This window comes from Falco cherrug, chromosome 7 (assembly GCF_023634085.1).
Source record: "Falco cherrug isolate bFalChe1 chromosome 7, bFalChe1.pri, whole genome shotgun sequence".
Taxonomy (NCBI): domain Eukaryota; kingdom Metazoa; phylum Chordata; class Aves; order Falconiformes; family Falconidae; genus Falco; species Falco cherrug.
In genome coordinates, this window is record NC_073703.1 from 71,062,748 (window position 1) to 71,084,808 (window position 22,061).

Sequence of the window (22,061 nt, forward strand, 5' to 3'; positions counted from 1 at the left end):
TCATGTTCCTCACCCTCAGGTGTGGGGTTGAGACCCTCAGTTTTCATAGGCAAACATGACCTGCAGCAGAGCGGGCAGGAGCCAGCTCACAGCAGCAGCCGGGGAAGGGCCAAGGCGAGCGGGGAGCGGAGCACTACCTTGCTGTGCTCCTTGGAGTCATCGGCTTTCACAGCAATCTTGACCCCACGCACGCTGATCTCCAGGACGCAGCTGGAGGGTGGGTTAAAGTGCACAGTGAGGCGGCGTGTGGTGGCAATCTGGGGGAGAAGACAGAGAGACAAAGCCCTGGAACTCATGAGCAGTGGGGGTGGCTCACCCCTTCCCCACGGAGGCTCTGCCCTGCTGCCAGGAGGAGCAGGCTCTCCTGCTCCCACAAATGGGGTGGGACACTACCTTCTGCATGGCCGCACACAGCACGTCATTGCCCTTGTGATAGGGAACCTGCACCGAGCCAAGGAACTTCACCCGAAACTGGTCCACCCAGTCGCTGCTCTTGGCCAGAGCTGGAAGACAGAGCACGCAGCGGGGATCACCCCCAATGACCAGGCACGTGGGCTGAGCTCCACCTCCCCTTTCCATATTCCCACCCTGGCACATTTCCCTGCCCAGGGAAAGCTTCCTGCAACACCAGGTACCGGCTCCAGCATCACACTAGAAGCCGCCCATCGCTCCCTGCCAGGTGCCCAGCTTGGTCCTCCCTCCACCCCCAGGCTCAGCACCAGCCTCCACTCGGTGGAGAGGAGATGGGGGGACATCACAGGCTGCATGCAGAGGCTTGGTACCTGTAACATGGTCTGGGTCCTTGGTCACCTCGATAGCGTAGTAGGCAGGAAAAATGCCCCGGTCACCCGTCCGCATGTTGTAGGCTTCATACCAATAATCTTCTGCCTGCACCTCCACCAGCAAAGGATCGTCCACCTCCAGCTCCAGCTCATCCGCGTGGCGAGGCACAAACCTGGGAGGAGAGGCACTAGCACCTGGCCAGCCAGCACCACTGCCCCTCTTGCCAGCACACTGCTGGGGCAGGGGGCATTGCAAACCCCACCGCCCGCCCAGGCTGGCAGTGCCCTGGGTTGTGTAATTAGCCACGGTGACCTGAGACGCTTTATCGGGGCAGGTTTAGGCTCAAAAGGTGGCAGCATCCTGGCCCCTAAGGCAAGGGTATCCCCTATCGCCCCACTGTCCTGGTTTTGCCTGGGATAGTTAGTTTTCTTCTCAGCAGCTGCTACTCTGCTGCATTTTGGGTGTCGTGTGGGAAGGATGCTGACAGCACCCTAATGGCTCAGCTGTTGCCAAGTAGCGCTCACCCTAAACCAAGGGCTCTTCTGTGCTCCGTGCACCGCCAGCGCAGGGGCACAAGGAGCTGGGAGGGAGCAGAGCAGCACAGCCGACCCCAGCTGGCCAAAGGGATATTCCACAGCACAGAATGTCACACCCAATATATAAACTGGGGCAGCTGGCCGGGGGCAGCCGATCGCTGCTGGGGGACTGGCTGGGCATTGGTCAGATGGGGGTGAGCAACTGCACTGAGCATCACTTAGGGGTTTTTTTGTCTTTTTTTTTTCCCTTGGATTTTTTTCCTCTCTCCCTCTCCTCTTCATTACAATTATTATTATTGCTGTTATTTTTACTTTATTTCAATTATTAAATATCTCTTATCTCAACCCACGGGTTTTACCTTTTTCCACTTCTCCTCCCCATCCCACCTGGGGTAAAGGAGGGGGAGTGAGCGAGCTGCCACATGATGCTGAGCTGCCAGCAGGGGTTAAACCACAACAGCCACCCACGCTGCTCCCAGAGGTCCCGGCTGCCCTTGGAGGTTTTGCCCTCACAGCAGCCTGAGCAGGGCATGAGCTACGGGCAGTGGTTTGGTCCCCAGGGCTTCCCACGCTGGAGAGGCTGGGCTTTGGGATGGCTCCACCGCGGTGGGAGGGCAGCACCCGCTTTCCAGAGGCTGGGGACACCGCTTGCGCCCGCAAGCTCACCTGAAGACGGCACGGTGGGTCTGCTCCTGCTCCTCCCCGTTGATCACGCAGGAGAACAAGCCAAAGGACTCTGCACCTGGGGACGAGGGCAGAGGGGGACGTGTCAGCCCCGCAGCCCAGGGAAGGACAGGCTGCTGAGGCTCCCGGGGGGCAGCTCGGCCGAGACGAAGCCACACGGTGCCACGGCAGAGGCAGGCACGGCTACAGCTGCCGTGTTGGTGCTCAGCGGTCCCCACTGGGACCACAGCCTCCCTGCGCCAACCCACGCAGCCATGGCAGCTGGTGGCACTGGCACTGTGGGACCAGCCACCCCATGGGAAGCCCTGCCTGCCGGGGCATGCCACCAGCCCTGATGCTCCTGTGGGCTTGGGGAGGACGGTGGCACTCCAGGAGGGATGCTGTCCCCCTGTGAGACCACCCAGCCTCCCCCTCAGCGTGGCCACACCTCGGGTTAGCCAGAAAAGCAGCCTGAAGCACCTCTGGCCACCCCCGCCTGCAGCTCATAAGGCTTTTCCAAGCCCCCCCAGCCACCAGGGACAAAGCCACGGGCCGCAGCAAGCAGAGCTGGGGCCAGTGTCCGCTGGTGGCTTGCCACCCGAGCGTGCCCTCAGCCTAATACCAGGGACGGGCAGGGCTGCCTCGGCAGGTGGCCACCAGCCCACCTTCCCCCGGTGCCCAGCACTCACTGGAGGAGCGCGCCCGGCCGCTCATGAAGACGTTGAGGAACTTCTTGGAGAAGTGGATGTCTGCCTCAGGGGTCGAGTCCTCGGAGAGGCAGACCGAGTCGCGCTTCAGCGCATCCTCCTCATACTCCTCACCAATGGCCGACTCGTAGGGCGAGGAGATGCAGTTGTCGTAGACAGTGGCCGAGTCACTCTCGTCGCTGTAGCCCGAGTAGCACTGCTTGAGGCTGACCAGCTCCAGCTGCACGTTCTCGTCCACCACCAGCGTGTATTTGACCGAGTCGTAGGAGAGGGCACTGGTGTCCGAACTCACCGAGGCTCTCTGAAGGTTGTGCCCTGGCCGGGAGCCACTGCTCCCACCACCGCAGGTGGCCCTGTGCAGGTTTGTCTTGTCAGGAGAGGACATGTAGTCCAGCACCTCATCCTCCTCGCTGATGGAGGGGTTGGTTTTCCCTGCCAGAGCCGAATAGCCAGAGGTGTCGATGTCGGAGCTGATGGACATGCGGTTCTCACTGGACTGAGAGAGGAACGGCTTGTCAGTCTCCAGGGGGTCCGAGTTCTTCTGCACGGGCGTCAGGTAGATCTCCTCCGTGGCCTCCAACCTCACGTCCGTCTGGTAGTGGATGCGGTCCCGGTGGGCCTCGGGGCCCCTTGCTGTCACCACCACCACGCTGGCACCATGCGGTGGGGGCCGGCTAGTGGCCTGGTGCTTCTCAGGTGGCCGGGACGAGGCAACGCAGGCAGGTGCCATCTGGGTGGCTGCTGTGCGCCGGCACGGGCTCTCTGTGGACGTGCCACGGTCTTTGGTGGAGGTTGTGCTGTTTTGGTGATTGACCTCATCACTCAGGCAAACGTGGTCGTGGGGAGGGGTCTGCTCACCTGGTGGGGGAGGAAAGCGGCATTGTCAGCCCCCAGAGGGTGATGGTCCCTGCCAGGGAAGGTGGCCAGGGATGCCACACAGACTCAAGATGGACATGCAAGATGGAAAACATCCTTGTGGGATGTTCCCTGCAACCTTCCTCTCTGGTACCACTTGCCCCAGGCTCTTGAGAGCCACGGAAGGGTGCAGGGAGCTGCCCCTGGCCAACAGCCCAAGGACTCACCCGTTTTCAGAGGGGATGACGACCGGGACACCCGCTCCTGCCAACTGTGCTTTTTCCCCAGAGAGTTGTTATTCAGAGTGTCCTGAGGAGAAGAACAAAGCCGCCTTGTAGCCCGAACAGTAAACAGCGCGTGGCACGGCGGTGGCACCCATCCCTCCCCGAGTCCATAGTGCCCAGCTCAGCTCCCTCACCCCCTGGGCACATGGTGCTGCGGGGGACCCCCCTGCCGGCCCCACATCTCACCACGCCACTGCTGTGAGAGCTGGCGCGGTGGCCCAAGCGGGGCGGGCAAGGGGCCAGCCGGGAGGCAGACAGCTTGGTCTGGATGGTTGCACTCATCCACCCTGGGGAGACTTGGCTGCAGGAGCCCACGGATGGACAGTCCCGAGCCAAAAAAATAAATAAATCAAGACCTGAGCCTGCCCGGAGCCCGCCTGTGCTGGGCGGGCGTGCCCGGGTCCCAGCCCCCTGGCCCTGCCTACCTCCCAGCCGCCCAGTGTTATTAACTGGGGGAAGCCCCACGGGCCAGGGGCTGTGCTGCTGCCCAGCGGGGAGCCCGATACTGGACAGATCAGTGCCTGCTACTGGGGTCACCCCTATTGAGTGTATATGGGGGTATACATATGCACACACGTATATTTGTACGGATACATACCTATACATGCACACAGGCACGTATATGTAGTTCAGCAGCAGACATCAATCCTGATCAGCTGGAGAGAAGAGGCAGGACCAGGCTGCCCACGCTCGGGCGATTGCTGCGGGTGCTGTGCCCTGCCTGCCTGGCCCGGGGCGGCCGGCCATGCACGGGGCGCGTGCACAGGGGAACGTGCACTGCAACACCCGGGACCAAAGGCCACCAGGTCCCCTCTAACAAGGGCTCTCCCGCAGACAGGGGACATGCCCTCCCCGCCTGCCTCAGCGGGGCACAACATCCCGCCTGCTGCAGCCCCAGCCGGGGTCCCCATCCTCTCCTCCACCCCAAAAAGCCCCCCCGGCCGCCTGCCCCCAGCCCCTCCTGCGGGGCACTGACTGGCTCTTCCCTGGCATTCTCCACACCGCTAGTTTTTGCTCAAGAACTAAGCCCCACTGGGACTCCCTGGGTTTTCGCACGGCCTTATCACCAGCCCGCAGCTATCACCAGTGGGGCAGGAGCTGCCTCATCCTTACTCTGCTTCCGCACCTCTGTGTGCTGAGTGCCATGGGGCCAGCACAGGAGCCAGCCAGGCTGCCTGCACCGCAACGCAGCCGGCAGAGCCCACCCATCCCACCCATCCCGCAAGGCTGGGGCTTTGTAATGCCCAGCCGGAGGGCAGCAGCATTCCCAAGGTCTTAGAGGATGAACCTAGCCAGCCACAGCAGCTGCTTCTTCCCCTCTGGAAAGTTGGGGATGCTCCTCTTGCTGTTTCCAGGCCACCTGCCTGGGATGATGGTCACAGAGAGCCCAGTGGCAACCGAGACCTGACCAAGCTCATGAGGAGGGGCTGGAGGGGAGGGTGGGACGGTGCCTGGCAGGAGGAGGCTGGAGGCACGGCAGGGCTGCCCAGGTGGGCCTTCAAGAGGGGATGCACGGCCACAGTCACCTGCGGGAGGATGGAGCTGGGCAGGCCAGGAGGGCACAGGAGGGTCTGGCGCAGGCAGAGGCAGTTCTCAGGCTGATGCCCAAGGGATGCCCTGCACACCCTGTCCTCTCCTCGGGGCACTGCACGTGGGCAGGGAAAAACTGCCTTTGGCTAGAGGTAGCCATCCTGAAGGGGCACCCCAAGCACCTTTGAGCCAGCCTGTCCCTCACTAGATGCCACCGAGAGCATGGCCCTCCCTGGCCAGCTGTGCCCCGGCCCTGCTGGCCCCTGGCTCCTGCTGCCAGCTGTGGCGAAGCCCCCATCTCCCATTCCCTCAGCCTTGCCTGTGGCACCCAGTGCAGCCCCACAGCCCCCACCATGCCCCTGCGAGGGGACCGCCAGCTCCCCCTCCCCAGCCCACCACCTCTGCAACCCCCTCTGCCCCAAATGCCCCTCCAAAGGCCTGCTGCCACCCCTGGACATTGGTTGGGACCGGCAGCCTGGGAGGGGGGCCCTGCTGTCCCCCACCTCCCCAGCTGGATGTGGCTGCCACGTGCCACTTGCTTCTCGGGGTCCCTGCACAGGGTGGGACGAGGCTGTCACCGTCCCCTTGTCCATTATGCTCGGTGGGGCTCCCCCCGCCTCCCCAGCCCTGCTGTCTTTGTCCCCAGTGCCAGCTGCCCCCAGGCGCCCATCCTGGCTCCGTGCCGCCTTCTTCTTCCTCCTCCTCCTCCTCCTGCCTGTGGCCTCAGGCAGAGAGCTGGCATCAGCTGCCAGTAGCTGGGTTGCTGACACCCAGCTCTGACTACTCCCCATCTGTCACCCACAGGGACACCTGCCCCGCGCTTCATGCTCCTCAGCTCAACGTCACTGCACTGAAAATCCTCCTACTTGGCAGAAGGCACAGCTGAATGCAGGAGGGTGGCAAAAATAGCCCTGCGCATCGCGCACCTCGTGTGGCTCCGCGAAGTTTGCAGAGGAGATGGGGCAAAGGGACCCCAGCCCTGCTCGGAGGGTGCGGGGCACCCAGACACGCCTGCCCCGTGGATGGCAGCAGCCCCATGGCTGTGTGGGCAGGCAGTTTTGGGGAAAACCATCCAAAATCTCGTACAAATCTGAGCGTGAGTGAGACAACAGACCCCCCTCGCCCTCCCAGCCACCATTTTGGGTGTTGCCGATCTGTCTTTCAAATTTTGCACGGGGCACTGACATTAATACCGCTTTTGCCTGCTGCTCGGGAGGGGAGGCCACTGTGTCCCCAGCGCCGGGCATGGGGTACCCGGTGTCACCATCCTGCCCGGGGCTGGCACTGTCCCACCCTGGGACAGCTGGAGCCCAGCCGGCTGTGGCCAGCGGTGCCAGCCCCGTGGTGCGGTGCCCCGTCCCATCGCTCACTCTCCATCCCCACAGGGTCCCTGCCCCGCTCCCCCCTGCCCCACGGCTCTGCCGGGGCACAGCTCGGTCCTGGCCCCTTCCCTCTCACCTCGACAGTGGCGATGGAAGGTCCCACCAGACCCCTAAGTCCCCCTATCCGCCCGTCAAGCGCAGTGCCCAGGCAGGGGGGCCGGCCCGGCAGCGAGCGAGCACATCCCCGTGTGCCCCCGGTGCCCCCCCCGGCCCGCTGACCGCTCCCCCGGCTCCGCAGCAGGGACCGGGCTGCGCCCGGTGGGGGGCAGGGACGGCGGGGACGGCGGGGGGGGGGGGCCGGGACACTGCTGGGCATCGCGGGGAGGGGCAGCGGAGCCTCTTCCCTCCGTCCCTCCAAGACAAAAGCTCCCGGCGCAGGGAGCATCCTCCCTCCCCCTCCCCCTCCCCTGCACGCACTCCCCCCACCCCCCCGGCCCAAGCTCACCTGGCTGCGAGGCACCTGCGGGAAGAGGTTCAGAGTTGTGGGTCGCTTCGGCCTGTAGACCTCGGTGGTCCCGGCCGGGGGCGGGGGCTCCTTCTGCAGCGGCTCGGGGGCCGTCTGCTCCTCGGCCGCCGCATCCCCCGCCGCGTCGATGAGATCGAGCTGGAGCATCTCGGCCTGCAGGCGGCTGGGCTCCCCGCGGGCCGCGCCCGGCCGGCTCACAGCGCCCTGCCGGGTCAGCGCTGCCGTCAGCCGCGGGGCGGGGGCCGGGGCCGGGGAGCGGGGGCGGCGCGGCCATCGCCCCCGGCGGCCTCTGCCCTTTAAAGGGGCAGGGATGCTATTCCCGCCGAAGGACGCCCCTCTGCCCCGGCAGCACCGGGCCGCCCCCCGGCGCGGGGGACACCCCCATCGCTCACCCGGCGGTGCCCGTGGGTCCCGGCGCGCAGCCGCGCACGCCCGGGCTGGCTCTGAGCCGCCGAACGGCCGCCGCGGCAGGACGAACCCCCGGCCGGGCAGAGGCCCCCGCCGCCGGAGGCTCTCCGGGGGCCAGCGGGCTAGGCAAGACCCCCGGCTGCCCCCCCGCCGAACGCTGGGCCGGGGGAACGGCTGAGGGCCCTTCCAACCCGGGCTGCCCTAGACACGGTGCTTGGGGGCACGGGTTAGGGGCGGGCTGGGCAGTGCTGGGGTAACTGGTCGGGCTCGATGGTCTTAAAGCTCTTTTCCAACCTCAACGATTCCATGGTTCTATAATTCGATAATCCTTCCTCACACGGCAGACCGTGTCCTCGCCCTGCTCCTGCCCTGGCACCAGGGGCCCATACAAGCACACACCATCCTGCTGGGGTCTGGCCAAGCGCTGCCTGGGTGGGGTTGCTCAGACCCTGGCCCATCACACCCAAATACCCTCATGGACAGAGAACCCACCACCGAGCCGGATACCAGCACCCGCGCTGCACTACTACTACTTTTTCTCTCTCTGGGGTTGAAATTGTCGCTGCACACCAGGGAGAGGAGGCAGGCTCCTCTTCCCTGCAGCCGTCAGGCAGCCAGGGACAGGCGTTACGTCCCCTCAGCCTCCCCATGCTGAACAGACGTTTTCTCACACACCCAGCATTTGCACTTCTCGGACCTGAAGCCATGCTGAAGGGATGCCCAATGAGCCGGCATCCCAGGGCTGGCTCTCCAGTCACCCCGTCGTGGCGGCTGTGCTCTGGCCAGGGGCAGCCCCATGCTCCCCTTGCGCCCTTCACTCCTGAAGCAGGGTGGCCACCGTGGCCCTCGTGGCTGGTGAAGAGGCACTGATGTCCCTGTGTGGCTGCAGGTGTTTAAAGGTCAACAGTTTCCTTCCCAAGCCATCTTCCTTGCAGTAACGGGAGCTTGCACATGCACAAGGTGCTGCAGCCAGCAATAACAGCTGTGGCTTGGCGTTAGCGAGTCGAATCCCATGGTTAGCAGCTGTTTGTGGGGACTGGAAAACTCCCATCAGTGGGCAGAGGTGGAGAATGGTGTTTTTTTGCAGCCGGCGCTATCCATGTCTCTGGCTGCACGGAGGATGCCCCTTGAGCCGTAGGAGAAGCCCCTCCAAGAGCTCTCACTGCCACCAGCTCCTGACCTGCCGGACTGAAGGCAGCACAGGCATGGCTCTGACAGGCACAGCACGAACTTTCTCACGGGGGCTGTTTCACCCCAGTGTCCCTGCTGCAGTCCTGGCAGGTGCTGAGTGAGCCCCGGGAGGAGCGCTGCCATCAACACCCGTCCTCTTGAGGCTTTAAACATTTAACTCCCTTGGTTTTAACACTGGCCTTCCCACAATAAGTTCAGTGTTTCCGTGGCACCAGTTATCAGTGGCAAATCACACGGATTTTAACAAGGAAACCAAGGCACAGGAAAAGAACTGGGGGGAGATGCCAGTAAAGTGGTTTATATCTAGCCTGGGTAGGTGTATTTGAGTCAGCTGGTGACGTTCAACCTAGACTGCCAATGACACTGCCTCAGTGACCCTGTAGCTGTAGCCAGCACAAGGAAAACTCTCAGAGGAAGGTAAGTCCCAGAAGGATGCAGAAAAGCAAAACAGTACTTGTCTTGAAGACAAGCGCACCCTAGGAGGGATGTGCCATCCCAGGTTCAATAGCTAGGAGGGAACTACAGCCACTGCAGGTACTTGTTAGTGGCTGGTAGCAGGACAAAATGATTTTGAAACCACAGAGCAATAGCTGACCTTACCATCTGAGTGGGACCTGTGGTGACTTGCAAAGCGAGAGCAGGGACTCAGCCTTGGGAAGCTTTTCTGACTGGAAGGATGCTGCCTTGGGAGCTCTCTAGGGACAAGTTAATGTCACCTAAGGCCAGCTTGAGAACACTCATGCCTCAGCACAGACACAATGTTGAGGTGACTTCCCAACGTCCTTTCAGCCTGTCGGAGAGACTAGGGCGTGTGGGAGAGCAGTACCAGTGCCCGAATCTTGCAGCAGGATGTGCACAAGATGCACACCCGGACCCTGATGCAGTCACAGGGAGGCTCACACCTCCATTACAGAGCCAGCCCTGGGATGGCCGTGACACTGGCTTGCTCCTGCTGATGCTACCTCCAACCTGCACAGCACCATCCCAATGGCAAAGAATCCCAGTATCCAATGACTGGCCTCTGATGGTCCTGATGCTGTGGTCTGTGGGCCCTGGGGGGACCGGAGCAGCGCGAGCCTTGCTGCAATTGCAAGGTGCCGGGAGCAACCCTGGGAGCACCAGTCTAGTCGGGGGAACCGCCTGCATGGGGGCTGCCGCCGAGCCCAGCAAGGGACGGGTGCTGCTTGCTTCCCTAGGAACCAAAGGCTCTTGCAAGAGGAGCGGGTGATGTGCAAGGCGTTGCTTGAGTGACCCTGGTCCATACCCCATATGGTTGAGCAGGCAAAAGGCCTGCTCCCCAGCCCCTGCAGCCTTCCCTGCCAGAGGAGCGGCAAAACCTTCAGCTGGGAAAAGCATTTTATGAGCATGGGCAAGCGAGGGGGACCTGCTGAGCAGGTGTCCCTGTTCCCTACCCCCCGGCCGTGACTGCTTTGCTCCCTACCCCCCAGCCGTGACTGCTTTGCTCCCGGCTTCAAAGCTCCAGGAGCAGCCTCTCTGCCCCCATCCTGGCACAGCCACAGCCGGCGATGGATCAGAGGCGGCTTCACAGAGCAGCCTTTGAAAAGTCAGCAGCCGCCTCGCTGCGGCACCCTGTGCTCCCAGCCCCCGGGGGGGCTCCCCCCCACTCCCCACAGCAGCAGGTTGGCCGGCTCCTGGCAGCTGCTCCCCCCTTTGCAGCGGGTCCCGCCGACCTGCCCAGGGCAGCTGCTGCCAGCGGTCAGCGATGGTGAACGGCAAGAGGGAGCAGTCCTCTCATGCTGGAAAAACAAAGTAGGCTTTTTTTCTCCCCTCATGGTTGGTTCAGGCCTTTTCATGCAGGCTGTGAAGGCTCAGCACAGCCCTAAACCAGCTCCTTTCCTTCGGGCACTCATTTTTATGCTCTCAAGTATTTCCAAGAAGGGTATTTCTTACGTTTTGGGGTTTTTTTGTTTTGTTTTTTTTTTCTTCATTCCTGCATTAACCATTTTCTGGAGCTCCTAGAAAACAGATGAGGCACCGAGCCTATAATAACTGCAGCCTGGCTGTTTGCTGGGATCCATCTTGCTGAAAACAAGATTCATCACACCGGGTTTCCAAGCCACCAAACCGAGGTCAAGTCCAAAGCAAAGGCCTCGTGCTTCTGTCACAACTGTTCCTCTCAGTGCGCTGAAGTGGAGCACTTGCCCCCGCTCCCCCCAGCCAACCCCCTGCCCTGCTCTTCAAGAGCCCTGAGGGCAGCTCTGCCTCTCCGCTGAGCCCTCCTCTCAGCCCACCCCTTGCTTCACTCCCGGTTTTCATTCACCTGCAACTTCTTGTTGAAATTACAGATTTTTTCAGCCACGCTTGGAGTTATTCCTCATTCTGGGTACATGCTCTTCCTTCCCTGAGGTGCCTGGTCTGTGCACGGTTCCCTCCTGCACAAACATCAGCCTACACGTCCTCGCAGTTTCTCTGTGGCTTAGCCACTATTTTGGGAAAGCTGCTAAAATAGCCCACGATGAAATCATCTTTGTTTTTCCAAGACCAGAAAAAAGCCTCAACCCCCACCTCTGGGTGCTGACCTCTGCACCGGCCGCCCGTTCCTGCCACGGGGTTTTGCCACCCAGCATCTCTGCCAGACCCCCTGCAGCGCCAAGGTCATCGGCTGTCCCCGTGCAGCAGCCACCTGCCCAGCCCTCTGGCAGGGTCTGTCCCCTCACTCCCTCCTGGTGCTTTCCTGCTCACCGCAGGGTTGCTGTGCCTGCCCACCTCTCCGGAGACCTGCCACCGAGTCGGGAAGCTTGGATGCCCCCAGCCCCGCGGGTCACCACGCTCCCCAGAGCCTGCGTTCCCCCTTCCCCGGCGCTCTTCCCCCCGATGTGATCTGGCAAGCCTGCAGCTCTCTCTCACCCCGCATCCCTCACTCCATCGCCGGGCTTTTGCCAGGCGCCTGGCACTGCAGGGGCAACCGGGGCCAACCTTCCATCCTACGTACCATGGGTGCTCTGCGGCACCGGGAGCTCACCATGGGCAGGGCACAGCGCGGGGCCGGCGTCGGGCTGCCTTGCCAAGCCAGCCATCCCCACGTGATGCAATTAGCTGGCTGATGCCGGCTGCGGGTCATTACTGATTTGCTGGCCCCCGCACTGTGCAGACCCGGCCAAGCTGCTCCCTCTGGGCCTGGCTGCTTCCATCAGGCAGATCCCACAAGCCCATCGCTCCGAGCTCGCTCCAGACGGCAGTTGGGTTGGAAAGCTCCCCAGGTCGCGCCTTCGATGCTTGGGATTGAAAGCCCCTCATCACCATTGCTGTCATCACTTTCGGTTCTGCTCCTCAGGCAATCCTCTGTGCCCCATATAAACCATTCAAACGTATTTTTAGTAGGCATTTAGTAGCCATCTGAGCGTGGCAAGCTTCTTCCTTTGCTGTGTTTATGAATAGCTCCTTGCTTCCCCGGGGGCAGTTTTGTACCCCCCTTCAGCCCCGGTGGACCCTCTGTGCACTCAGCCGTCTGTGCAAGGCAGTCCTGAGCCCCAGGGACTGCGTGGGGCTCGCTGCTGGAGCCCGAGAAAATCCTCTGCCATGGGTCAGGTCTGCATCGCAGTTCAGGGATGCAGAAACCCTCCGGTACACTGTTTTCAGTGGGTGAAGCAGTCTGTTTTCCCTCGACCTCAAGGAAGGGCCGCAGCAGCTGAGCTGCAAGTCCCCCCCTCCACCCTTACCCTCCCTGCCAAACCTCAGCCAAGGGCTGGCAGTCCGTAAAATAAAAACAAATCCTGTCCTAAGAGCCCGGGAGAACTGGGACAGCTGATGGGAAGCACCAGCAGCACACCCAAAGCCCCTGCCGGCCTCACCTACTGCAGGCAGGAGGATCTTCCCAATGCCCTGCCCTGGCTGCGGCTGTGCCCTCGTGGACCCCCAGCACTGGGTTTGCTTTTGGGTTTGCAAAGATCAGTGTTATCTCTCCTCCAGTGTCATCCCCCCTTCCTTCGGCGTACGCAGCCCATGAGCCCAGGCTCTTCCCGTCCTAAGGTCCTGGCGCAGGAGGCGGCGGTGGCCGGAGCAGAGATGTGGAGCAGTAGCCTCATCTCCAGGAGCAGCTGAATTTCTGCTGGGAAGGTCCCGAATTAGACCAGGAGCACAGCAGGACGCACTCACCTCCCAGGGATGAGGTCTGCCTGTACCCTCCTGCCTGCAACGAGGGATTCCCAACATCACAAATTCACTTTATAATTTTAAATCTGCGACAAATTCCTCTGCTTTTCCCCTCCTTGCTGGGTCGTTAGCAGTTTTGCAAAGGAAGTATTTCTCCTGAGGGATGAAAGGATTCTCAAACCGTCTGGTTGCTCCTCCAGCATTTGCATCCTTTTAGCATGAAACACACTGGCAAAATGCAGAATCCCTCATATTTCCAAATCCAGTGTAATTCTCAGTTTACCTCCACGTTTCTGTCCCCACGGCCTTCTTGGGCAGTTTGAATACTGGCGTGAACCCTGTTGGGGTCTCCACAACATGCCCTGAGGTACTTAAGGTGGATGGGAGACCCGCCTGCAGCATCTGCACAGGCTTCACAGCTCCTGGTTTTATTTCATCTGCTGCCTGCTGGGTTCAAAGCCACCTCCTCCAGCCCTGTTTCACCAGCCTTCAGGTCTCCTGCCTCGTAAAAGCCTGAGGACAGCTCTTGCTAAAGACAGCTAGCAAGTCAGAAGGAACACCGAGTGAGCAGAGGAGAGCTGCCAGCCCAGACACACCTCCAGACCCAGGGATGCACATCTTACTCAGGACCTTTGGTGCCACCTCACACACATCCTTGCTTCCCAAGGATGCTCATCGGGTGCCAGAGGCTCACTGGCCATCCCTCTCAAATGGGAGATGTGCCCCTGCTTGCGCTCAAAACCCTAGGCTCATCCCTGAGGAACAAACTCAAATCCCTCCAGCACAGTGGGAACCAAACAGCACCGGCTTTGAGGTGCTCTTCTGTCCCTTGGGTCTGGCTGGCTCAGAAAGGGTCTGTGCTGTGCGGTGGTGAGGCAAGGGCACTGCCGAGCAGAGGGGATTAGGGTCGTGGCAAAGGGCACCTTGAGGAAGCATCACTGGCCTGGGGACCTGGTGGTCCTACATGGGAGCTGATGGTCCTGCCAGCCCCACCAGCACTCTCTGCCCATCCCCATCCCTGTCCCCATCCCGCTTACCCGGGTGGCCAGGCTCTCCTTGCAGTGCAGGCTGATTCCACACTCATCAGTGATCTCAGAGAGGTCTTCATCCTCAAATTCCTCGAGGCTGATGTCGTGGGTGAGCCTGGAGGGAGCGGAGATGCTGTGATCACCCACTGCACAGGCAGGGAGCAGCACTGCCCACCCCAGGAGAGGCTCTCCCAGTCTTTACTGGGAAGAAAGACTGGGAAGGGGGCTCCTTCCAGAAGGCATGGGTCTGTGCCCACCAAATGGCTGGGCTTGGCATGGTCTGTGGCGAGGCAGGAGGAGTGTGCCCCACACCAGCCTCTGCCTGACCAAAGACAGTAGGGATGTGCAGGTGGGAGAGCATGGGACAGCCAGCCCTGCCAAGGAGGTTCAGCTCCCACCATCCAAGGGAGGCTCCCGGGCTGTCCCAGCTGGGCACAGACACCCAGCGGGGTGAAGTCTGGGGTTACAGCGAGGGGACAGCTGGGGGTCCTGGCAGGGCACAGCGGGAGGATGGACCTGCCGGGACAGGTGACCACACCAAGACCCACAGACCTCGCCAGCACTGCAGACCTGCTGGCCATGGCACCGCCAGACCCCGAGTCACGGCTGGGAGGGATGTCCCAGCCAGGTGCCTGCAGTAAGAGAGAGCAGTGAGTCCCTCCACCAAAAATCATGCCCTGGGATGACCACGGGCATTCCTGTGGCCATCTATCGGTGCTGCCTGCATGGCCTCAGGGGTCCCTCAGGGCTGGCACCCCACAGGCTTGTTACACCCCTTCAGAAAGTTTACAGAGATATCCTTCTAGTGGCTGGAAACGTGCTGATGAGCAGGCTCCTCGAGTGCTTGCTTGTGTCCCCGGGGGGGATGGCAAGGTGCTCCTGGCTCTAAACATTTCTCTGTGGTGGTACCGCAGTGCTCTTCACACTTATTCATTACCACAGGGGTAAGTAAAAGAGCCCAGCTCAACAGCCCTCTGCCAACCGATACAACCCCACCACGTCCAGTCTGGGGCAACCACGGGCACAGCTCTCCATGCTGCCATTCCTGTTTGCTCCCAGCTCCTTGGGTTGGGAGATGCTTGGGGGAAAAGCGCCGCACTGAGCCCATCACCCTTCTCTGACTTGGTCTGCACCGCGGGGAAGGAAGGAAAAGGGGATTTTGCGGCCTGCAAAGCTCCCACCCTCGCTTTAAGCATTGCTCACACACCCTGGGGCTCCATCCCAGCAGCGGCACCAAGCTGGTGCCACCGAGTGGTAACACCTCCTTTGTCCCAGCTCCCAGAGCCGGGAAGGAGCAGGAGAAGCCCACGGGGGAAGCAGCACCTCCCCTCCATGTTTCTGAGGACCCCCCCAGCGGTGGGCTCCCACGGTGAAGGTGGCCGGGAACGATCACGCCCATGGGGGCAGCACCCACAAGACACATGGGGAGGCAGGGACACAGCCTTCAGCACAAGGTGGGGTGTCCAGACCCCCCTTGCCCATCTGCTGCTGCCTGTGGGAGGGAGGGAATGCAGAGCAGGAGGCTCATGACGAGCCTTCAAAGCACAAATTGATTTCTTCTCTGGTTACGTGGGTCGCCAGGGTGGGACATCATCAGCCGCTAATGCTGGGGGCCTCGGCACGCCAGGGCCGCCGCGGGGTCCCAGCCGGAGGCACAGCCTTGCCGAGGGGCTGGCAGGGGCTCCCCGGCTCTGCAGGGGCAGCTGGGAGGGGTGGCAGTGCCCCCTGCTTCGGGGAGGGGACAGGCAGCCCTGCCCGCGTTCTCGGGGATGGGGAGATGCTGTGTGGGTGCCCAGCACCAGCCCTGCCTGCAGATGCTGGTGCGCGACAGAATGCGGCCGGCCGCCTCTGCCGCTCCAGCGCCCGGCTGCCACGCAGCTCCCTGCGCAAGCCGGGAGAACTTCGGGCTCGACTGGGTGCCAAGTTTGCTCCTGTCCTGCAACCATCGCTTGCAGAGAAGGGTGACATGCCCAGGGGCGAGGGGCTGCCCCTTGTCCCCCTGCACGCCCCTGGGACAGCCCCCCCTTCCCGAAGCCCAGCCGGTCCCCTACCATTTCTCCCACTGATCTTCCAGCCAGCTCTCCTCCTCGGTGCTCGACTCCATTTTCAAGGGCAGCTGCATTGAGGAGGACCCCCCTTCCCTGGGGTACACGCTCCCACCCCAAAAAAGACCCCCCAGGCCCAGGGCGAGGAGGAGGGAGGGAGATGACGACTGAGCCCCGGGTGCCCGCTGCCTCTCCGCCTGCCCCGTCGCAGTCTGTGGCTGCCGGCACTGCTCTGTCTCCTCACTGCGCAACCTGGGGAAGCTCATTAAAAATAGATGGAATCAGCTGTCCTGGAGGGGAAAAAAAAAAAATAACCTCCCCAGCTGAGCCAGTGCCAAGTCCCTGCACTCTGCCGGGGATGCTGACTGCCTCTGCCTGCCAGCCAGCCCGGCTCCTGGTCCTGCTCCAGCACCCACGCCCCAGCACCCGCAGCGGGCACCCCGGCACGGACACCCGCACCACCCAGCCTCTGGTTCCACCTGCCCTTGCGGCACTGCTGGCCACGCTGGGGCTGGGGGCTCTGCCCCGCTGGCAGGTGCATCCATCCAGCTCCTGGCTGGGCAGAGCGGGGCTGCGCGACGATGCCAGGGCCAGAGCGTTTCCAGCACGGCAGGACTGCTGCTCTCCCGGCTGCGCTCCTCGAGCCGAGGGCAGTGAGGGCAGCTCCTGCGCCCAGGGAAGCCCAGGCCCAGCTGGCACAAAGCAGTGCCAGGAGCGATGCCCCTTCCCCACCTGGCCCCCAGCCCCGCTCCCGCCTCAAGCAGGGCTGCCTGAGAGCTTCTGCAACCCCCAGCCCCCGTTAGGGCCAGATAAATACCAGGTGAGCTGCTCTGCCAGCTCCCACCCCTCTTCTGCAGCTGAAGATCGGGATCTTTCCCAGGAGGGGCTACTGGGTGTTGGCACGGTGGCCTCAGGTAATCCCCCACGACCCTTGGAGCCACTTGCCACTCACCGTGACCCTCCGTGGAGTTGTTCACCCCTCACCCCACTGGGATGGAGCCAAAGCAGCTCTGGGACAGAGGTGCCCGTGCCCATTTCAGGACAGGGGACAGGGCATCCCCCACCCCACCAGCTGCACATACACTGCTCCAGAACCCAGTGGGGTTGCACCCCGCTCCCCCCTACTGCAGGTTTGTCCCCCTGCCCCTCGCTGGCACCCACCCCAGCAGCTCTCCCTGGCCCCCCAGCCCAGGGGCTATGAGCGAGGGGTGCATCTCCCATCGGCCTGACCAGCACTGCCGGCTGCCTGGGACGCAGCTTGGCCCCTGTCCGGGCTAAGAGCCTTCCTTGTGTCTCCTAGGAAGCCCTGGAGCACCAGCTGAGCTAACCTGTTGCTGGCTCTCCCTGTCAGTGCCTTGCCACCAGCCAATGTCACTCATGATACTGTGTTCGTTGTCTCTCAGCTCCTCGATAACTGTATCTGGGGCTCCATCTTCCCTATCAGCTCTGCCCTGAGGCACCTCATCTGCTGGAAACCTCTTTGCTTAATGTGATGAATAAAGAAATCTCTATTGCTGTGTTACTCCTGCCTTTTTCTCACTCACATGGATGCTCCAGGACTTCCTAGGAGATACAAGGAAGGCTCTCTGCCACCTGCCCCACCCCCCACCAGCTCCCTGTGATGGAAACACCCCTGCCTTTCTCTCTTGCTTCTCAAAGAGGATAAAAATACCAACAAAATGAAACAGAGAGCTCAGCTCAGCTCCACCATCAGCAGTAAAAGTCTGAGCAGGACCTACACGGGTATTGTAGCCAACCTCCCTCTCCAGCGGCAGCAGCCGAGGCCTGGCTGTGTGATGCTGCAGGTGGGCACCGTGGCACCGCAGGTAGGTGGGAGGTTGCCCCCGGCTGAGGGGAGTGAGCCCTGCCTCCGCGGAGGTTACAGGTGTGTGCTGAGCGGCACCTGAGGCTGGCAGCCCTGCCGAATGCATGAGAACTGATAAACTCATGACACCCTGGAACAAGGAGCAAGGGAGCACACGTGGGCGCATGAGGGGGGGCAGCTGTTACCTGTCCGCAGCAGGAGCAGCCCGATCGCAGCCCCAGTAACAGCCTTGTAACCAAGCCTGGCTGCTCTGCCTCCCTCGGCTTCCATCCTGCCAGGAAAATGGGGACTTACGGCATCTCCTCCCCAGCCCGCTGCCACTGTGCGGGACTCCCCATGCGGGGACCTGGCCAAGGCAACACGGCATGATGGAGCTGGGGGCTCCAAGGAGCCCGGCTGCCCGGGTCCTGCCCCGACACCGCTCCCAGGCAGTGCTGTGTGCGAGTCCTGCAACAAGCGGCAGCAGGAAAAACAGTGCTACCCTACACTTGGCTGGCCCTGGGTTTTGTCTTCCATCGCGAGAGCCACAGAGACTCTTTTATTTGACCCCTGGAGAAGGCACCTCTCTCTTTCCAGCAGAAGACATCCCTTTCATCTCCCCCCCCCCAAGAAAGCAGGAAGCCCCGCTCTGACACCCAGCTCATCGCCTCCAAACAGGCTCTTCTGGCAGCTCCAGGTGAGCATGGCAGGCACACAAAGCAGCCCATAGTGCCAGGATTGATTTTTGCCCTCAGCCTGAAGACCCTCCTTGGAACTTCCCAGGGAGATGGAGGGGGCTTCTCCCCCCATAGACCTCCTCCCCTCCCGAGCCCCCCCCAGTGGGACAGGAAAGGGCTGTGATTTCCCACAGGGCTCCCCAGGGAGTGGGGTAGCCCCCTATCTCTCCTGACCCACACCAACAACTCCCTAAGGATTTCCATCCCTAGGAGCCTGCCTGCCCCAGCAGCTAGGTGGATGCTCTCTGCCTTTATGAGGGAAACAGAAGGCAACAGAGATCGGTTGCTGGACCCCCACCTAGGTCCCAGCTACCTCAGAGCTGTGCACCGGGGGGCAGCGGGGCAGGCAGTATGGCGAGTGCTGCAGGGCCCTGCACCCCAGTTGTGCCAGTCCTCCCTGCCCCTCTTATACTGGCCAGAGGGACCCCAGCCCCAGAGAGCCCCTCACAGGAAAGCATGGCCTGAAGCACCAGCAGAGCTGCTTGGCAGGGCAAGGAGCTGCAGCACGGTGTCCCAGAGGGACGCCAAGCAGACCCACGCAGCCCCGGTCACAAGGCTTTGGGAGGCTGAAGGACAGCAGAGAGGCTGGATGAGAACAACTTTTTTATTGCTGTCTCCTAAAATGCTGCTGTTCTTGTCATGGTGAGCAGCCATCTCTGGAGGTCCTCCTGGCTAAAGGAGGGCTCACCTCACCATGCTTCTCCTCCCACCTCTTCTCAGACAAAACCAAGCCATCACCAGCAATGAGGACACGCCAGCCCACCAGCCCTAGCCTCTTCAAAGCTTCAGACCCCTGCCCATCAGGCTTGCTGGCCAGGACCAAGTCCTCTCTTGACTCAAGCCAACCGATCACCCAACGTGTTGTGTGGTTTGTGCCGGCGTGTTGCCTCTTTGGGAGCTGGAAGAACAGGTGAATGTACCAGAGGGCAAAAAGCTGCAAGACCTCATTGTGCAGGCAGCAGGCTGGGGCAGCGCTCACGCAGGACCTCACCACCAGCCGCACACTAAGCCTTCACCCCAAGCCATGCTCATCACTGCTGGCTCCAGCTCGGCCACGGGGGATGCCCCCCCACTGAGCCCCCATGGCAGGGACGCAGGACCAGCACCCGAGATGTGCCATGTAACCCAGCCTGCAAATATTTCACAAGCAGGGCTCCCTCCTCACACGATGCTCCCCACACAACACCACCTCTGGGTTGCCAGACTGTGCCCCACACTCGGGAGCATCACCGGCATCTCCTTCCGCTCCAAGGCTCACACCATGAGCTCGGCACGCAGGGAAGATCTTGCACCCGCCGCCTGGACTCGCCAGCTTTCCGCATGGCCTCCCCTGCCAAGGTGTGTTCTTCCCTGGGGCACAGGCTCCTTTTCCAAAGGTCTGAGGCACGGCAAGAAGCAGCACCTTGTTCGCTGCCCTCCTGGGACATCACTGTTTGCTGGGGAGCAGGAGGGTGCCCAGGGGACAGCCACTGCATCCAGGACGGCAGTGAGCCTGGCCCTTCCACGGGGCTGGAGCCGCTTGGCAGCTCAGCCTCTGGCTCCTGGTTCAGTGGCCAAGCTCCTTCTCCATGGTGGACATTTCCAGAGGCAGCATTTCATGGCTTGATTTGCAGGGTTTACCCAGCCATGTTGCAACAGCTCCTAGCAGCTCTCGCAGGCAGCGCTGCAATAGGAGGCAGCTGCCGAAGCCCTGGAACCACCCGGTAAAGGGGCTGATGGAGTGAAGCCCCTCAGGGGTAGATGGCCTGAACACCACCATGGCTCGGCTGCACCTGCCGGCGGCCTAGCAGGGACCCACTGGTCCCCAAGCCCCCTGGCTGGTCCCCAAGCCCCCTGGCTGGTCCCCAAGCCCCAGGGGCCAGGGCCTGCCGGAGGCAGCCGTGAGCTTGGCTGCGGCCCCAGGAGCAGACCAGTTCCTCCTTTCCCTCCCCAAAAAATCTCACCGCCCAAAGCAGCCGGCACGGCCCCCCTCTGCCCAGGCAGCTGGCCCGCAGCACCCCTGGGTGCTAGTGGCAAGCAGAGAGCAATGGCTGATGCTGGCACAGCCGCCAGAAGCAGCGAGCGAACACCACCGGGCACCGCACCCGTGGGCAGCGGAAGAGCTCCCTTACCCAGCGCATCCCTGTCCTGGAGCCACTGTCAGTCAGGGGGCTCTGGAGGGTCCAAAGCCCCCGGCCATCCCTGGCCTGGCCCAGGCCGTCGGACGGCCCCATGACCAGCCTCGCTGGGTTTCGGGGGAGACACAGCCCCCTGCATCCCAAATCGATGGGAGCGCTTGGTATTGCTGGGTTGCTGGGAATATCAATTCTGGCACTCTCCCACTGCCTCCCTCGGGGTTCCTGGTTCGCGGGGGGGGGGGGGGGGGGGGAAGCGGGAACGCCTGGGATTTCTAGGAAAGGGCTAGAAAAAGGCTTTCCTGGGGGTGGGGAAGGAGATTAAGCTTTTTTTTTTTTTTTTTTTTTTTGTGATGATAAGGTGGTTGAAGAGGAGATAAGACAGGTAAGGGTGTGGGGGAGGGGGACATAGGGCCAAGCAGGGGGCTGGTGGGAGCTGCTGTGTTATATGGGGTGAGGGTCTCATGGCGGGGTGGGGGCTGGCTGAAGCAAAATATGGGGTGGGCGGGCTGGGCAGCGATGGGGGGGCTGGAGTGATGGATGCGGTGGGGGCTCAGCGGTGCCGGGGTGGGGGGCAGCAGGGATGCGGGGGGCAGCAGGGATGCGCAGGGAGGAGGCAGAAGCGCTGGAGGCGGCGGGGGCCCGGCCGTGCGATGCGGGGGCTGCAGGGATGGGGAGCGCTGCCTGGGGCGGGGGGCAGGGGCAGCCCCGCGGGGGTCCCGGGGGTCGGAGGGCGGCCGGTACCTGAAATTGGGGGGTGAGGCGAGGTGCAGCCCCAGGAAGGGGGAGGAGGCGGGCGGGGATGCAGCTCCTTTCTCTCGCTCCGCCATTCCGTGGCTCTCTCCATGCAGGCGGAGGGCGGGCGGGAGGGAGGGAGGCAGGGAAGGAGGGATGGAGGGAGGGGGATGCTGGCGGGGAGGGACATACCTGCACCGGGGCGGGGGTGGGGGGTGGGGGGGTGAGCAGGGGACGCGGCCCGGGGTCTCCTTGACGTGGACCCCGGCGGCAGCTGCAGGACAGATGTGGCCGCAGCTGGAAACGACACCCCGCACCCTTGTCTCCTGGGAAACGTCGGTCCCGGCGGGGCAGATGTGCCCACAGCTGGAGGCAGAGCCCCCCTCTCGCCGGACAGATGTGGGGGGGGCTGGCCACACAGGGCCACTTGCGGGGGTCCCCTCCGGGGACGTGCCTGGAGGCAGCAGGAGCAGCAGCTACAACGGGGCTGTGTGTCCCCCCCCCGCAGGTTTGCAGCCCCAGGCTGGCAACAGGTCTGGCAGCCCCAGCACAAACCCTCTCCCCACTGAAGAATTGAAGCAGCAGCTTATACGTGCGTTCCACAGGCACAACGTGGGGGAAAAAACCTGCATCTGGAGGCTGCAGGTCTCTCCCCGTGACAGGCAGCCCCGCTCCTGCAC

General features: G+C 62.4%; 1 protein-coding gene across 2 annotated transcripts in view; it reads right to left on the reverse strand.

The window, feature by feature from the left end:
• Nucleotides 1–21,495, reverse strand: part of MAPK8IP1 (mitogen-activated protein kinase 8 interacting protein 1) — a 24,266-nt gene extending 2,771 nt beyond the window's left edge. The window contains exons 1-9 of one of the 2 annotated variants that reach the window (XM_055716988.1): nucleotides 21,391–21,495; nucleotides 13,956–14,061; nucleotides 7,186–7,410; nucleotides 3,772–3,853; nucleotides 2,672–3,547; nucleotides 1,986–2,061; nucleotides 783–955; nucleotides 394–503; nucleotides 138–257 (exon numbers count right to left, since the gene is read on the reverse strand). In XM_055716988.1, the coding sequence (XP_055572963.1) occupies nucleotides 138–257; nucleotides 394–503; nucleotides 783–955; nucleotides 1,986–2,061; nucleotides 2,672–3,547; nucleotides 3,772–3,853; nucleotides 7,186–7,410; nucleotides 13,956–14,061; nucleotides 21,391–21,476 (1,854 nt within the window). In that variant the 5' untranslated portion in view covers nucleotides 21,477–21,495. Of the gene's footprint in view, nucleotides 1–137; nucleotides 258–393; nucleotides 504–782; nucleotides 956–1,985; nucleotides 2,062–2,671; nucleotides 3,548–3,771; nucleotides 3,854–7,185; nucleotides 7,411–13,955; nucleotides 14,062–15,997; nucleotides 16,116–21,390 lie in introns of those variants that run through there. The other variant, XM_055716989.1, reaches the window with a different exon arrangement.
• Between the last annotated feature and the right edge of the window lie 566 nt (nucleotides 21,496–22,061).